This window comes from Peromyscus leucopus, chromosome 17 (assembly GCF_004664715.2).
Source record: "Peromyscus leucopus breed LL Stock chromosome 17, UCI_PerLeu_2.1, whole genome shotgun sequence".
Taxonomy (NCBI): domain Eukaryota; kingdom Metazoa; phylum Chordata; class Mammalia; order Rodentia; family Cricetidae; genus Peromyscus; species Peromyscus leucopus.
Window position 1 is genome coordinate 14,481,864 of NC_051077.1, and position 17,498 is coordinate 14,499,361.

The 17,498-nt window shown below is 48.5% G+C and overlaps 1 protein-coding gene across 5 annotated transcripts in view; it reads left to right on the forward strand.

Moving 5' to 3' along the window:
- Erlin2 (ER lipid raft associated 2) overlaps positions 1–15,951 on the forward strand; it is a 37,472-nt gene extending 21,521 nt beyond the window's left edge. For 4 of the 5 annotated variants that reach the window (XM_037211670.1, XM_037211671.1, XM_028861472.2 and 1 more), the window contains exons 3-12: positions 972–1,053; positions 2,102–2,148; positions 2,505–2,566; positions 2,702–2,827; positions 7,267–7,340; positions 7,466–7,524; positions 8,064–8,155; positions 9,304–9,393; positions 12,311–12,390; positions 12,923–15,951. In XM_037211670.1, coding sequence (XP_037067565.1) covers positions 972–1,053; positions 2,102–2,148; positions 2,505–2,566; positions 2,702–2,827; positions 7,267–7,340; positions 7,466–7,524; positions 8,064–8,155; positions 9,304–9,393; positions 12,311–12,390; positions 12,923–13,123 — 913 coding nt within the window. In that variant the 3' untranslated portion in view covers positions 13,124–15,951. The remainder of the gene's footprint in view (positions 1–971; positions 1,054–2,101; positions 2,149–2,504; positions 2,567–2,701; positions 2,828–7,266; positions 7,341–7,465; positions 7,525–8,063; positions 8,156–9,303; positions 9,394–12,310; positions 12,391–12,922) is intronic. The other variant, XM_037211672.1, reaches the window with a different exon arrangement.
- Positions 15,952–17,498: the final 1,547 nt, after the last annotated feature.

The following is a 17,498-nucleotide window of genomic DNA, read 5'->3' on the forward strand; positions in this document are numbered from 1 at the left end:
CTGGATTCAACCCTAGAGTACTTTACTAGAGTGTGTGATGCCCTGGGTTCAACCCTAGAGTACTTTACTAGAGTGTGTGATGCCCTGGGTTCAGCCCTAGAGTACTTTACTAGAGTGTGTGATGCCCTGGGTTCAACCCTAGAGTACTTACTAGAGTGTGTGATGCCCTGGGTTCAACCCTAGAGTACTTTACTAGAGTGTGTGATGCCCTGGGTTCAACCCTAGAGTACTTGACTAGACTGTGTGATGTCCTAGGTTCAACCCTAGAGTACTTTACTCAACTGTGTGATGCCCTGGGTTCAACCCTAGAGTACTTTACTCAACTGTGTGATGCCCTGGGTTCAGCCCTGGCACTGCCAAAGCCAGGGTTCTTTTGATGGCCTGTGCCACTGGACTCCCAGCCGCGAGGCTGCTCGTTGATAACTAGTACCGGGTTTAACATTCTGGAGACTGCCCCAGGCTCAGCAGCTGGACAGGCTCCCTCTGTCCTGGGTGTGGCCAGGGTTTCTGCTGTCTTTGGTTCTTAGTCTACATACTTACTTCTCTGATGTCTTGTGTTTTCCCATCAGCCTTCCTAGAATGTCGGAGTTGAGACAGAAGGAAGAAAGGGAGGAGGGATGGGCATGTCACTGGCATGTGTCACTCTACATTAAGTGTCTAGGAGTAGAGAGATGGTTGGCCCTTAAGTCTTGATCTGAGACAGTGGTTCTCAACCTTTCCCAGTGCTGTGACCCTTTAATACAGTTTCCTTATGTTAGATGACCTCCAACCATAAACTTATATTCATTGCTATTTCATAACTGTAATTTTGCTACCATTATGAATCGTAATTTAAACATCTTTTTCAATGGTCTTAGGTGACCCCTATGAAACAGTTGTTCAACCTCCCCCAGGGGTCATGTGCACAGGTTGAGAACCACTGCTTTAAGGGATCTTGGGATATTGAACCTCCCTTTCTCCCTCCTCTACAGAGGTGGTGCCCTGCTGACCTCCACCAGTGGCCCCGGTTTCCATCTCATGCTCCCATTCATCACATCCTATAAGTCTGTACAGGTATATGATACGCGGCTTGTGTGGTGTGGTTGGATCACTGCGAAGTTGGGTTGTTGACTAATACACAATTTGGTATTAGTTAGCTGTTAGGTGAATAAAATGCCTTTTCAGAGACTTACTTAAGGATCTCTCTCTCACACACTTACCCAGAGAGAGACAGACAGAGGCAGGGGCTTTTATAATATTACTTGATCATTGAAATAAATAGCTGAAGGGAGCCATTGCTTTGCCTTGGCCTATCAGCCCCAAGTGGAAATCATTTCCTCACTTCTGAAGTGGGACTGAAGACGAAAAGTCGAGTATGTGTGTATGTTAAACCACAGGTTACCATGACAGATGGAAATAAAACATGGGGTTTGGTTGTACTTGTTTGAACCTAATTGCATGGGGAGGAGAGTTGGTTGGGTAAGGGCCAATGCCATGTCAAATGGGAGTAAGGTTAGTTGTGGCCGGCCTCCTCCTGGCTGAGGGAGACTGTCTCTCTAAAGTCTGTCCAACTAAGAAAACTCAGCCAGCCCAGCAAGGGCTGGGGATGTCACACAGAGCCAGGAGCTAGCATACAGGCTCTGCGCTCAGTGCCCAGAACGAAGGAGGAGAGGAAGGAGAAAGTGAAATTAGCCCCGCAGAACGTCCATCTTCCCTTGTCTTGCCTTTGCCTTGCTCTGTGGACTCACGGTGCTTTGGGTGCTTTTATCTGGGTCTCACAGTAATGCCGAGCAGGTACTGTGTTCTGAAACCAGTCAGGAAGGGAGGCTGCTGCTTCTTCAGCACTCGTAAAATACACTCTTCAGGCTCCAAACTCGGTGTCACGTTCTTTAGGACCCTGCCCATTCATGTGTGTTTCTCATACAGCAACACCAGAGTAGGTACTTTTGTCTGATTTCAAATCTCAGCCTGTAAAGGGGGGTTACGTGGGATGGTCATGTTTAGCCAGGGTGAAGCTCAGTCCAAACAAGCAGTCAGTTACAAAGGCTTTGGGGCTTCCAAATAGTAGGTTGGTGTCTGTCACTGCCCGTTTTACATCATCTGATGTTTCCTCTGTCTCCAGACCACTCTCCAAACAGATGAAGTGAAGAACGTACCCTGTGGGACCAGGTAAGGTACCAAGAGTAACAGGCAGTGCCCAGCTGAAGTGATGGTGAAGCCAGGATGAGGATGAATTCGGGGCACCCAGTGTGCTCTGGAGCCTCTTAATCCTCTATCCTTTCCATGTAGTCAATTGCTAGTCAAAAGACACTAGTGACCGAAGGACAGGAAGTGCCCTTTCCTTCCTGACGCTGCAAGGCCCTGCTGTCTCCTTGTGCAGCTTGTAAGCTCCGCGCTTCTCCTCCTGCGTGGAGGTGTGAGCTGCCTCGCGTCCCATGAACACTGAACTCCTGTCCTCCCAGCCCTTAGGAGATGTCACCAGATTCCAGAGCTCCCTGCTAACTTGTCACTTCTCCCTCCAATAGTGGTGGTGTGATGATCTACTTTGACAGAATTGAGGTGGTGAACTTCCTGGTCCCAAATGCAGGTATGTGTTCCAGCTCGTCCACACACGTGCACACAGCATCTGTGGGCACCACAGGGATTGAGAAATGAGGAAGTTTGGAGAGGGTTGAAGTCTTGGAGTTGTCTTATGCTAAGCCCGCCCTCTCCTTCCCCACAGTGTATGATATAGTGAAGAACTATACTGCAGACTATGACAAGGCCCTCATCTTCAACAAGATCCATCATGAGCTCAACCAGTTCTGCAGCGTGCATACGCTCCAGGAAGTCTACATCGAGCTGTTTGGTAAGAACCTGGTCATCGTCGATGCCACCCCCTCCCCCTCCCTGAGGCACGTCAGGCTTCAGCAGTCCTATATCCGTCTGTTTCTGAGCTACCACACCATAGAATGAGAAATACGCCGGGCGGTGGTGGCGCATGCCTTTAATCCCAGCACTCAGGAGGCAGAGCCAGGCGGATCTCTGTGAGTTCGAGGCCAGCCTGGGCTACCAAGTGAGCTCCAGGAAAGGCGCAAAGCTATGCAGAGAAACCCTGTCTCGAAAAAACCAAAAAAAGGAAAAAAAAAGAGAAATACACGGGATCCAGTCACCAAGAGAGTTCCAGATAATACCGAGAACAGCCAAGCATGGTGGTCCATACCTGTAATCCTAGCACTCAGGAGGCTGAGGCAGGAGGAAAGCAAGTTCAAGGCCAGGCTGGGTTACAAACTAAGACTTTTCCTAAATAGATAACTCCTCCAAAAGACAAGGTAAGATGGGCAGATCCTTGGAGTAGTCAGACATAGCACTGGAGTAAGAGTGTAAGAAAGGAGTCCCTGCTGGCCTGCAGAGGGAACCGGGACAGAAATGTTCTCCCTGCCCCCGGAATACTGTTCTGGAATGAGAATGCAGTGGTTTCTAGAAGAATCTGGCAGGCCAGGTAGCCTACCACACTCATTTTCAATAAGTACACTGGGCCAAGAGCAGGAAGGTGAGGAGGCTGTTGCTGGCGGGGAGCAGGGCTGCACCCAGACCTCCTCTGCTCTCACTGAAGCCTTTCCCACGGAGTGCAGGCGCCAGGGATGGTGGCGAGGGCGGTGGTCCAGGCTTCATTCTACAAGTAATGAGAGAAGGGTGGCTGTTTACACTTTCTAGAACCTTTGGGGCATCCTCCCTCCCCCAGAGAGGTGATTAGGAAGCACTGAGTTAAACGGATCCACAGGTGTAAGTGGAGCTTGTCTTTTTCACCTGGTCAAAGGAAATGCAGCCTTGATTCTGCAGCAGAAGCATCCCAGTTAGTGTCATGGTCCCTTGGGTATTATTCTGTTTGAATTCACTTCTAGAAGCTTCCTAGTAGCCATGCTAAACGCAGATGGCCTCTTCTTGACACTAGGACTGAGTGATGACTTTCTCCAGGAGCACTTGGAAAACGGGTTTTTTGTCAGTGCCGGGGTGGAAGCCATGTCCCCGCAGCATGCTAGGCAAGTGGTTCACCATTCAGCTGCATCTCAGCCCATGAGTACTTTCTAGAAGAAAAAGGAAACACGTCAGAGTTGGCTGTGATCATAATTAACCAAGTGGCCAGGTGTGGTGACACAAACCTTTACTCTAGGAGATCTCAGTGACTGTGAGACCAGCCTGGTCTACATAGTGAGTTCCAGGACAACCAAGACTACATAGTGGCTCAAAATAATAATAACAATAAAAATAATAACTCAAATGGCTAGTTGTTTTATTATACTTTTACACTGAGATTGAGGAAATCATTCAAATCACTTTCAGTTTTTCTGTAGTAGAAATGAACCTAAATTCACTTTACGAGTTTGTACTCTTTTGTTGGTTTTTGATTCATTATATTAAAAAAAAAAAAAAAAAGAAAGGAAGGAAGGAAGGAAGAAAAATGTACTGTTGAGCCGGGCGGTGGTGGCGCACGTCTTTAATCCCAGCACTCGGGAGGCAGAGCCAGGCGGATCTCTCTGAGTTCGAGGCCAGCCTGGACTACCAAGTGAGCTCCAGGAAAGGGACAAAGCTACACAGAGAAACCCTGTCTTGAAAAACCAAAAAAGAAAGGAAAATGTGCTGTATCTTTTTATGTCACGCCAATAGAGTTTAATGAAATATTAATTCTCTAGCCATTGTTTTAGGGCTTGTACCGTTTCAAGACATATGAAACATCAAAAGACAAAGGATCTCTAATGTCCCTGGAAGGAAATTAAAATAGATGGTTTTGTATTTGAAAGCTCTTGATGTCCAAACAGATACCCTTAACTACTTATTTACTGTTGCGTTCGTACAGTGGAGCTGGGAAAAAGTCTTTCTTTGCCTTGAAACTCTTCTTTTATGGGCTGGTATCCTGGTTGGCTTTCTGTTGCTACGATAAAGCACCAGGACCAAAAGCAGCTTGGGGAGGCACGGGTCTAAGTGCCGTACACTTGCACATGGAGGCCCATTGCTGCGGGAAGCCGGGCAGGAACTCGCAGGCAGACACTGGAGTAGAGACTTGGAGGAGGGCTGCTCACTGGCTTGCTTCCATGCTTCCCTTAGCTTGCCTTTTTATACAGCCCAGGATGCCGTGGCACACAGTGATCTGGACCCTCCCACATCAGTCATTACTCAAGAACATGCCCTGTAACAGGCCCGTCAGTTAGTCTGATGGAAGCAGTTCTTCTTCCTAGTCTGTGTCATATTGACCAAAAGAAAGCAGCATGGAAGCCTGTATCAGATGGGAGGTACTGACTTTATGCCTTCTCTCCCTCAATACTGAGAGGCATGTGAGAACGTATTCAAATATAGAAACATCACAAGTCCTTGCCTACTCATAGGACAGCTGAGAATGCAGTTTCACATAACAATCAAAGGAGATAATTAATCAGGTGATTCTCTCCCTCCCGTGTGTGTGTGTGTGTGTGTGTGTGTGTGTGTGTGTGTGTGTCTGTCTGTCTAGATGGAATCAGTGGCCCGCCCTATGCATGCCCAGCAAGTGATCTGCCACTGTTCCCCACCCCTCCCCACCCCACCCCCAAACCAAAAGGCTCACATCTTGGTTGCCAGCTAGCTTCCATAGGCTTCAGTTTGAGCATCTATAAAAGAGAGGAGAGCCGCTGTTCCTCAGAGGCTATCCCTTGGGCACAGCTGACTAACACAGATGGCAGCTGACAGTAACAGCAGTGATCGTGCTCCGATATCCCAGCCTGGTTCTATTGACTCTCTTCCCAGGATCTCAGTGAGGTCTGTGGAAAAGAAGGTGCCGGCCAGAGAGGCAGCTTTAGTGTTTCTGTTCATAGAGTGGGTCGGTGATAGCCTTTCCCACACTTGCCTCTGAAACAACTCACATTAGAATTCCAGTCTAGGAACTGGAACCAAAGCAAATGTATGAAAAGACATGGCTGGACTGGGGAAATGGCTAGTAAAGTGCTCGCCTCAGAAGTATGCAGATCTGAAACTGAGCCCCAGAACCCAAAGCTTTGGAGTGTTAGCATGGGGAGACCGACGGGAGACTCCCCGGGCCTCACTGGTCAGCCACCAGTTGACTAATTGCTGAGCTCAAGACCAGTGAGAGATCCTGTCTCAAAGGAAGTAGATAGTGTTCCTGAGGATGACATCCATGGTCCCCTGACCCCTGTGCACACATACTCAAACCATGTGAACGCACAACAAACATTAGAAAAAAGACAAGCTGATTTTCAGAATGTGAAATTGCATTTTCCCCTTGTGTTGATAGACTTCACAATGAAAGCAATATGAAGCCCTCCTGAACACCAGGCCAGGGGTTTTGCTCTGTCTTTTGGTGTGTGTGTGTGTGTGTGTGTGTGTGTGTGTGTGTGTGTGTGTGTGCGCGCGCGCGCATCTCTGTGAATGAGTGGGTGCCATGTATGTGTGTTGGGCGGGGAAGTGTCTCCAGAGGCCAGAGAGGACGTCAGGTCCTTTGCAGCTGGAATTACAGCTGGTTCTGCGTGGTGTATGGGGCTGGTAACTGAACTTGGGTCATCTGGAAGAACAGCAAGTGGTGTTTGTTTTTGCCATGGGGTCTTATGCTATAGCTCAGGCTGGCTCGGAACTCACTGTGTAACCCAGACTGGTCTCATTTATGACACTCGTGCCTCAGCTTCCTTAATGCTAGAGTCACACAGGAGCCCCTCCACACCTCCACAAAATCCTTGATTTGATAATACCTCTACTACTGCAGCAAGTGCTCTTAACCACTGAGCTTTCTCTCTCAGCCCCTTGTTTTGTTTTTTAACTAATAAAATGACTAGGTTTAAGAACTACCTGTTGGTGACAAGACCTCCGAGAGCAGCCCTGTGGTTCTCCTTCAGTCTCCCAGTGCTGGTTGCAGGCGTGTGCTTCCATGCCCAGCTCAACTCTTTTCTGAAAACCTGACATAGCCGTTCTGCTCTCCTCCAAGGAACCGTGGTTCAGCCTTCTCTTGATGCCAGTTGGGAAAGGCTGCTCAAGGAATGTTTTAAAATTGTTTTTTTCGTTTCTTAAGCTCAGGCCCCCTGGAAGGTATGGCTGATGTTTTAAACAATGAAGGGGGCTTTATTTTGAGGCCAAAGTGAGAGGTTACACTTAGCTCTCACTTCCATGCAGGGCTGCTCCAGGGTCTCCCCTTAGGGGTCTGGCTTGTTGCGTACACTGTTTTGGAAAGACAAGTCAGTGGGCTAATGTTTTTGCTTGTACTTTCTCCATGTTCTTCTCTCCTCACCTAGACAGTCTAACAGCTCCAGTTGTGTCTCTTGGTTCCAGATCAAATTGATGAAAACCTCAAGTTGGCCTTGCAACAGGACCTGACCTCCATGGCCCCGGGGCTTGTTATCCAGGTGAGCATCGCCTCAGTGGGGAGTACTTGACACTGCATGCTCTCTCCTGAGGGAAGCTCCTTGAGCACAGGGACACAGAGCCTGTCCTAGCGGATGTCATTTTCATTGTTTGTGCCCTTCTCCAGGCTGTACGCGTGACAAAGCCCAATATTCCTGAGGCCATCCGCAGGAACTATGAGCTGATGTGAGTATCCCTGAGCCTAAGCTGCCCGCCATGAGCTCCCTGCAACCCATCCGAGTGGCAAGCTCTGATTTTTCCCTTCCTTGAACATCTGTTAGTCTGTTGTGCTGTAAGGTTGGGCGGACATGCCAGCACTCGGGGCCACAGAGGAGCCCTGGCGAGTAGCGATGTTTTTAAAAGGTGAGAGACTCATAGCAGAGGTGGAGATAACAGGGCCAGACAAGTATGTTTGCTGGCAGTCTAGTTGAGTCAAGCAGACAATGTTTCTGTTTTGTTTTCCTACGAGAGGACCTTGTTTAGTGTCCAGGCTAGCCTCAAGCTCCTGTGCCTCAGCTTCCTGAGTAGCGGGGACCACAAGCATGCACCCAGGCATTGGGTTGTCTTTCTCACAAAGGAAGCCTTCTATCAGATAGTGGAGGCTGGGCCACTGAACAGCCCTGCACAGGAGAGCAAAGGCGCCCTGGTGTGCCTCTCCTCAGGATTCTGCTGGAGCACTGCTGTTCTCCAGAAACTGCCTCACAGCTCTGTGCTTTTCCTTCCAGGGAAAGCGAGAAGACGAAGCTTCTCATTGCAGCCCAGAAGCAGAAGGTGGTGGAAAAGGAGGCAGAAACAGAGAGGAAGAAGGCCCTCATTGGTCTGCACATGGTTCTCTAATCCTTTAGGGAAGAAGGGTTGGGGATGGCAGATGATGGAAGGAAGGAAGTCCAGGGCATGGTTAAATCCTCCAAAATGCGTCCGGTGTGCTGGGGTGGCATTCTTATCCCCAGGAGCCAAGTGGGAATTGTCGGACTGTGGATACAGGTAGTGAGTCTTGAGTTTTTCTGTATCTCTGAAATGGAAGGATTTCTTAATTCTTAATAGGAATAACCACCTCATTTACTAAGAACTTCATATGTGAAGTAACTCAATTGTCATATCACCACCAGAGGAAAGTCATTTGCTTGGACTTTTTTGTTTGGTTGGTTTCCTAAATTTTAGTGTGCGTGTGTGCGTGCACGTGTGTGTGTGAGAGAGAGATGTGCCAGCAAGTAGGAGCTCATATGCCATGGCACAGTTGTGGAGGTCAGAGCACACTTCTGGGGAATGCTTCCCTCCTTGAACTGTGTACTCAGGCTGCCAGGCTTGTCTGGCAAGCACTTTTACCCACTCAGCCATCTTGAGGTGCTTGCTTTGTTTTGCTGAACTCAGAGATTTGTAAACATGTCCCAGGTCATGTGGTAAATCAGAGGAAGCACTGGGGCTCTGCTCCAGATCTCCGGTCACAGCAATTGACCGAGATACTTCCTCAAGTGAGTGTCAGGCGAAACTTACTCTGGAAAGGGTTGGCTTGGGAGAGAAGTTAGGTTGTGCCCCTGACTTCCCAGAAGCATGCTTTTCTCCCGGGTCAGCGTCTCCGGTTACTGTTTGGTGCTGATGCCGTGCTTCTTGCTCACTGGGCCATTCATCTCTCAGGTGTGCCTATTGCAGCTGCCCTCTGTGGACTTGGCTCTGTGAGCATCCCCATTCAGGTATTAGGGCACTCAGGTCAGGGGAAGGCACGGTCAGTCAAGGTTACCGTCCGCGTGTGAGTGTACGGGCACATGCATGCCGTGATTGCTTATGTGGAGGCTAGCAGACAGCCTGTGGGAACCAGCTCTCCTCCCACCCCGTGGGCCCTGGGATTGAACTTGCATCGTCAGGCTTGGCAGCAGGCACCCTTACCCCCTGAGCCAGCCATCTCACTGCCCTGGCCAAGCTCCTGACATGTCAGCACTAAATCGTTCCTCAATTTCATTTACTCAGAGGCAGAAAAAGTGGCCCAGGTTGCAGAAATCACCTACGGGCAGAAGGTGATGGAAAAGGAGACAGAGAAGAAGATTTCAGAAATTGAAGGTAAGCAGACGTGCCTGATGGAGTACAGCGACTGAGATCCAGTCTCTGCTCTGTTCTGGGGGCCGTGGTGTCTCTGAAACAGCAGCTCTCCTCTGCTTAGACCCGGGTTTAGAACTTTGAACTGGCCCTGCATAGCAAGCAGATTTTCACAGAGCAACACTCCGCAGGTGTGGGCTGTGTTGATTGTTCACCGAGCATTTCACTAGGAATGAGAAAGAGAAACCAAAGTGATGTGGCTCAGTGGGCAAAAGCTGCTGCCAACCTGAGGACCTGCATTCCCTACCCAGAGCCTCACGGGGAGAACCAGCCCTGAAAGTTGTCCTTTGACCTCTACACACTCACCATGGCATGTGCACATACGCGCATGCGTGCACACACACATAAATGTCTATAAATAAGTCATTAATTAAATAGGGCTGAGAGCAAGGCTGTCAGTGAAAGGATGGGCGGCGCTGGTTGATCGGCGGAAGAGTCACGGGCCATGGTTACCAGAGTGAGAATGGCCTTCATTAGAAAGAAGAGGGGATAGGACAGAGAAGCCAGGCCTGGCGGAGGGGGGAAGCCAGGCACAGCGGACAGCAGATAGGAAACAGAAAAGGGAGGCAGAGGGGGAGGGAAGGAGGGAGGGAGGGAAGGAGGGAGAGAGTCAGTACAGGCAAGGTAACATATTCCTATAGTCTGAGCACTTGGGGTAAAAGTAGAATGTAGTGAGTCAGAGGACATCCTGAGCTACAGAATAAGACCAGAGGGGGAGAGAGAGAGAGAGAGAAAAGAGACGTAACCGTCCCTGCCGTCCTGGAGCTCAGTCTAGCAGATATCTCTGAGCATTAGGAATTAACTCTGACACTGGGCTCGAACTGCAGCTTTCCCTGTCTTTGCTACCTCCTCTTCTAAAGTCCGGAGAACCAGGGTGTTGATGCACACCTCTGCTCTCACACAAGCCTGTTAGGGGAGGAGGCAGTCAGTCAGTTGCATTATTTATTTGTATCTCAGGTTTTGCACTAGCCTTGAAGACACGTTTCAGCTCCAGCAGCTCTGGAGCTGAGAAGAAGTGTTCTTTGCTGGCCTTCTGACCACTGCTCACCTTCAGTTCCCCCTCTGGGCCCTCACTTCCCCACCACCCACCCTCCCTCTGCTTCAGGTAGGGCTTCTGTCAGGCGACTTCCAGGACCAAAGTCGATCCTTCTGGAAGCTGCAGGCCACGGTGTTCTGTGTCATTATACAGTCATTGTGGAGCCTGCAGGATTTACAGGGACCCACTGAAGAGCTGATTCGGATGCCACAGATCTGTGGGCTCTCACCAGGGAGCTCTTAGTCCAACAGTGCTTTCGTTTCCTTTAAATACTTGTCATGGGGCTGAGAGAGGCGCAGCAGCTACAAGAGTTTACTGCTCTTGCAGAGAAACTGAGTTGAGTTGCCAATGCCCCACATTGTGCAGATCACGACCACCTCTAAATCCCACTCCACAAGAGTTTGACACCTCTGGGAGCCACAGGCACCTGCACTTATTTTTTCCTTTTTCGAGACAGGGTTCTCCGCATAGCCCTGGCTGTCCTGGCTGTAGACCAGGCTGGCCTTGAACTCACAGAGATCTGCCTGGCTCTGCCTCCCAAGTACTGGAATTAAAGGCGTGCGCCACCACCGCCCGGCTGCATCTGCACTTACATGCACATAATCCTACACAGATACACATAATTAAAAATAATAAATAAATCTTTAGTAAAATATGCCATTCTGGGGTGCAGTAAGATACCCCAAAGTGTAGCTCAGAGTCTAACATACTTGCCTAGTATGTTCAAAGTCCTGGGTTCAACAGAGAGCACAGAAAAAAGTAAGGACTTAAATTTGCCTATTATGGGCACACCTGAAATCCTATGACTCCGGAGGTGGAACATGAGGATTTAGCATCCCAGGGCACCTGGGGTCACGTTAAAACAAAAAAACCTGTCTCCAGAACAGCAGCAGCAGCAGGCCAGCCAGATGGCTTGGCTGGTAAAAGCGCTCACTGCCAAGCCTGACAGCCTGAGTCTGGTCTGAGTGTGGCCAGAAGAACTAATTTCCCCAAGTTGTCCTCTGATCTTCACACATGCGCCATGGTGTGCATGCCCCACCCCCGCTCCCAATAAATAGATATTATATAAATAATAAGTGTAACAATAGAGAGGTTTGAATTTGTTAAAGGGGTGAAAGGGAACAGCAGCAGCCACCAAACAGCATCCTCAGAGGGTGACCTTTGTCTCTGAATATTTTGATACAAATGTGACTGGAATGAGGCTGGCGCGGCGTTCCCAAGGCAGGGAGGTGCCCTGCTGCACGATGAGATGGAGCAGGTCTGAATCTAAACTGTGCTCCTCTGAACCACCATACGTAATTCTGCAATTAGCCAGCTTCGTCACTGTTAGAAACTTTGGGGAAATGAAGTTGGAAAGGGAACTGATCTATTTTTCATTTGTGCTATTCAGTCTTAGGGGAGACCCATGACAGGCATAGCAGTGCATGTCTGTGATCCCAGCACTGAGGAGGCTGAGGCAGGAGGATGCCATAGTAGAGGTTTTCTTTTTTGCATTAAAGCTGAAACTCTTGCTACACTGTCTTAAAGATGTTAAGTTACTTTCCTTTAGAGAAATGCTCTCCCTGTGCTAACAGGAAGACTGTGTAGTCCAGCACTAGCCTGAGCTATAAGGTGAAACCATTTCAGAAACAAAGCACACGAAGCAGTCCCGCCAAGGTCATAGAGACCAGGAAATGTCTTTGTTGGGTTTTGTTTTCTGCAGTGCCCGGAATGGAACCTGGGGCTTTGTGTGTGCTGGGCAAGTGCTCTCCCTCCGAGCTGTAATTGCCAGCCCCCAGAGCACAGGCTTCTGCCCTTCCCTTGGTGTTTTCCCCTTGATGCAGTCCCTGCGCCCTTCCCTCTTAGATGCCGCCTTTCTGGCCCGGGAGAAGGCGAAGGCCGACGCTGAGTGCTACACCGCTCTGAAGATAGCAGAAGCCAATAAGGTAAAGGGCGACCCACCGGACTGAGGGTGTGCGGGGTCTGCTGCCCTACCCAGAGTCCTCAGCGGTGCTGAGGGTGGGCGGGGTCTGCTGCCCTACCCAGAGTCCTCAGCGGTGCTGAGGGTGGGCGGGGTCTGCTGCTCTACCCAGAGTCCTCAGCGGTGCTGAGGGTGTGCGGGGTCTGCTGCTCTACCCAGAGTCCTCAGCGGTGCTGAGGGTGGGCGGGGTCTGCTGCTCTACCCAGAGTGCCGAGGAGCCTGTGCTGGGCGAGACAGGCACTTCTCAGGTGGGAAGCCTCAGCGGAAGTTTCATTTTTGTGTTAAACACAGAAACTCTTGAAACTGTTGCTAATCTGTCATAGGACCTTGGATTCCTTTCTCATAGAAAAATGGTTTCTGGGTAACAGGAAGACCATGAAGAGTAGATGGAGCATGTCTGCTTGACAGAGACCCTCTCCAGATGAAAGTTGAAAGGGCACCACCAAATTCTTCTCTAATGTTCTCGCTCCTCAGTTTCCTTCACTTCTGTGTTCCAGCTCAAGCTGACCCCAGAATATCTGCAGCTGATGAAGTACAAGGCCATTGCTTCCAACAGCAAGATTTACTTTGGCAAAGACATCCCCAACATGTTTATGGACTCCGCAGGTGGTCTGGGCAAGCAGTTTGAGGGGCTGACTGACAGGCTGGGCCTCAGCTTAGAAGATGAGCCCCTCGAGGCCACCACAAAGGATGATTGAAAAAAAAAATGTATACACCCTCTGATGTGACGCTTAGAGAGAGCTTTATTTTTTATGATGAAACAGAGCGCTCCTCCTTTCCACGCTACCTTTGACTCTTCAAGTTACTGTGGTAAGGAAGAAGAACCTACCCCCTTCTGGGAAGGGAGAGCAGATGGAGAATTGTTTTTTTGATTTTATTTTTAATTCAGGTAAGTAGGTTATATGACTTCTGGTAAGGTGTGTACACCATAGATTTGACCCTTGACCTGCAGGCACCAACTTTGTCCCTTTGAAGCTGGCTTAACTGGGGATGATACTATTGGGAAGAAGTTAGATGTGGCTGCTGCTTCCTCGTGGTTTGATTTCCTTCCTGGGAAAATGTGTTCCACAGTTGTCTCCCCAGCCCAGGCATCTGGAACATCGGCTGCAGAGAGCAGTGGCCTGCTGCTTTTTAACAGTGGGGGTGGGTTATCCTGGAGTTAAGCTGGGTTGGGGCCTCCTTAGGAAGAACCTGGTGCTAGGTTTTTGCAAGATTTTCTATACACTGTACTCTTGCCCTCCTGTTTTCTGACTGTCTCACCGCAGCAGGGCTCAGTCACCCCACACGCTCCTTTTTCAGAATTTTCACCTGATCTGTGATTTGATATCTTCAATAATCTATCCATTGGTTCCACTCAGCATCAAGATGGGAACAAACAAATGTCATACTAGCTGATGAAGGAGGCCCCTCATACCCATTAGGCACCGTGGTGCTATTTGGCTCCTTACATGTATACTTTTATCATTGTGGAGATTCTTCATTGAAGAGCTCTTGACACTGGAGGAGAAGGGCCAGCCAGTCAACATCCAGGTAGTAGGCCTATGGCCTGTGCTGGGCATTTATCCGACACACTGATAAAGGCATCTTTTAAATCCAGAGAACAGGCGGCTGCTTGGGAGTCGACTCCCGAGCAGCTACACAAATGGAAGTCAGAGTTGATGCCCAAGCCCCATGGGCTGCACTGAATCCCCACGCCTTGTTTTTCACTGCCAGTTAGGAAAACAGTGAGTCACCCTGGGGGACTTAGGATGGGAAGAACAAATAGGAAAGAACGGTATTTCTTAGATCCTGCAGTTGGCCCAGGCGGGGGCAGGGCTGCAACTTGGATGGCCTGTGAGTGCTGCACACTGTGGCAGGCAACTGCAGAGTTCATTTGCCGCCATGGTGGTACCCTGTGTAACCGTGCTTGGCCTAGTTATTAGCTGCACCCCTCACCCCATATTCCCCCACACACAAAGCACCTACCATTATCTTTTAGGTGAATACTGTAAATGATATTTGCTGGCATCCATCCTCATTTTTGGTTTTATAAGTCAGGCCAGTTTTGCTCCTAAGTGGCACCAGGCTTGTCAGGTATGTGGGTATCATTTGGCCTGCCTAGAAGGAAGCACTGTGTTAGTTCTGCTTACTTCAGATGTTGCCCTTCTCTGTTCTAACTCCTCATACTGAGAGTTCTCAAGCCACTGGTCCTGGCCACACTTTGTACAGACTACAGAATGTTCCTGGAAAGGATAGATGTTAATGTGCTCAAAAGTTCTTGCAAAAGTAGATGTTAATATGCTCAAAAGTTCTTGCAAAAGTGGGTTCTTTTTCCCCCAAGACTAACTCATCTTCCCACTTGCTGCTGTTGATCCCTCGTTGAGAGCAACATGCTGTACCCAGCATCCCCTCTTCCTCCTCAGGCTCAGAAACACTATTTCATGGGAGTCAATCTGTCTGCTGCTCCATTCAGGTTGCTCGTCCCTCCATCACAAAGAGCCTCAATAAAGTCCTGCTGCAAGTGTTGCTTCCCACCCCTTGAATGTCACTGACAAAACACGTTAATGTTCCCATGTCGCTAACAGAAACTCAGTAGTTGTTGGTATCTGTCCCTGCAGTAAAATCATGGAATTCAGCTGTCTTTTTAGCATGGGATCCTAGTCCATCTGTCGGTATGACTTTGTTTTTTGTAATACTAGAAAATCCGATTGTAAAGCACTTAAATTCGAAACATAAAATGTGATAAGCCTGCAGTTTTGTAGGCAGTGAAGTCATGGCTGCTATTTATATAGAGAACTTATATCAAAATAAGTAACTGTTTGTAAAATTCAGTTTTGTAGGATTTTCCCAAGGCGCAACTACCTTGGTAGAATGTTTCTCACTCACTAAACTTGCAGAAGCAATTCATATTCAGAACAGTTTTTAAATCACTTTTCAATATATGGTCAGAATGTTTGTAAGGAAACCTAAGTTTGATAACTTTTTTATAACTAAAAATAGATGTAAAGGAGTCAGTGTGGTTGCTGAGTTGAGGAGGAGGGAACCACTGAATGAGGCTGAGTAATACAGTGATATAAAAAAGGGAGATGTTTCATAAATGATTTGTGGGTCTGTATGTGTCTTGTAAGAGAGCCATATTTACTGACCTGGACTATCGTAAGTTGGAATTTGATAAACTGTATGTTGACAAGTAGCTCCTCTGTCTGTAAACTTCACCGATTTTGTTGTCTACAGTTGGGATTCTAGCCTCTTCGTTTCCTTATAAAAGCTGTAATGGGCAATCACGTGTCTGTACTTTCCATCCCTTTCTATCTCTGCTTCTTTGTAAACTGGTGAGCAGTTGTTTCAGTGTGCCCCAAGGGCATTAGTGAGCCTTTGTAACTGAAAAATGATTCTTGTTACGTTAATCATTCCATAAAAGATGCTAGATTAATTACCTTGGGTTAACAGCTCCAGGAATTGTTTAGAAACACAAAAGGTCTCGTGTGAATGTACTTACATCTTGGATTTAATTTCAGTCTTGCTAAATAAAATGTCTTTGTCTTTACTTTTTTTATTAAAATAAAATTTACCAGCTGGGTGGTGGTGGCGGCGGCGGCGGCGCATGCCTTTTAATTCCAGCACTCGGGAGGCAGAGGCAGGCGGATCTCTGTGAGTTCGAGGCCAGCCTGGTCTACAGAGTGAGTTCCAGGAAAGGCGCAAAGCTACGCAGAAAAACCCTGTCTCAAACCCCCCCCCCCAAAAAAAATTACCCAACACTAGGCTAGGTGATAGAGATATAACTTCCTGGCTAGGCTTTCCCTGAGATAGCTCTTCCCAGCGTGCTGGTGCAGTGCACACCTTTAGCCCCAGCAGTGAAGCAGAAGCAGGAGGACCTGTTGGGGGCCAGCCTGGTCTGCACAGTGAGACCCTGTCGAAAACAAGCAGAATGAACATATTTCAGCACTCCTCTGAAAGATAAAGGCTTTCCAGTCGACCCAAACCCACAGGCTAGCAGGTTAGGTAAGTAACTCCCAGACTGGGCTCTGGCAAACTGCCTGGCCTAGTGTCGCCAGATAAATGTGAATGTCAGTTAGTTTTACAACTCTTGTCTCATCCCAAATAGTGCACAAAATCTACTTTTATAGGATATTTGTTCTTTATCTGAAATTCACATTTAACTGGGCATTTTAAATAAGTTTCAGTTTTTTATTTGGTTTTTTTTTTTTTTTTTTTTGGTCTTTTGAGACAGGGTTTCTCTGTGTAGCTTTGCGCCTTTCCTGGAACTCACTTGGTAGCCCAGGCTGGCCTCGAACTCACAGAGATCCGCCTGGCTTTGCTTCCCGAGTGCTGGGATTAATTGGTTTTTCAAGACAGGGTTTCTCTGGGTAGCTTTGGAGCCTGTCCTGGGATTCACTCTGTAAACCAGGCTGGCCTCGAACTCAGAAAAATCCTCCTGGCTCTGTCTCCCAAGTGCTGGGATTAAAGGCATGCACCACCACCGCCCAAAGTTTCAGTTTTTTTATGTGTATAGTGCAAGGTGTTTTGCCTGCATGTATATCTGTGTACCCATGCATACCTGGCCCCTATGGAGGCCAGAAGAGGGTGTGGAGTCCCTGGACCAGAGTTCAAGCAGTTGTGAGCTGCATGTGGGTCCTGGGAATCAAACAGGGTCCTCCTCAAGAGCAGCCAGTGCTCTTAACCTCTGAGCCATCTCTCCAGCCCTCTGGGAGTAGTCTTATTTCTTTTTGAAAATGATTGTTTCTGCTGGTAGTGGTGGCATATGACTTTAATCCCTGCACTCAGGAGGCAGAGGCAGGCAGATCTCTTTGAGTTCAAGGCCAGCCTGGTCTGCAGAGTGAGTTCCAGGACAGGCAGGACTACACAAAGAAACCCTGTCTCAAAAGAACAACACACACACACACAAAAAAAAAAAAAGATTCACAATTTGTACTTTGATCATATCGCCCCACATCATCCTCTTAGTCTCTCCTGCCCCCCAAACCTTTTCTCCCCAAGTCCCCTTCCTACTTTGGGTTGCTTGTATGAGCCTGAGTGAGGAGTTACTTGAGCAAGGGCAACACCACTGAGAAATATGACCCCTCCCTCTCCCCC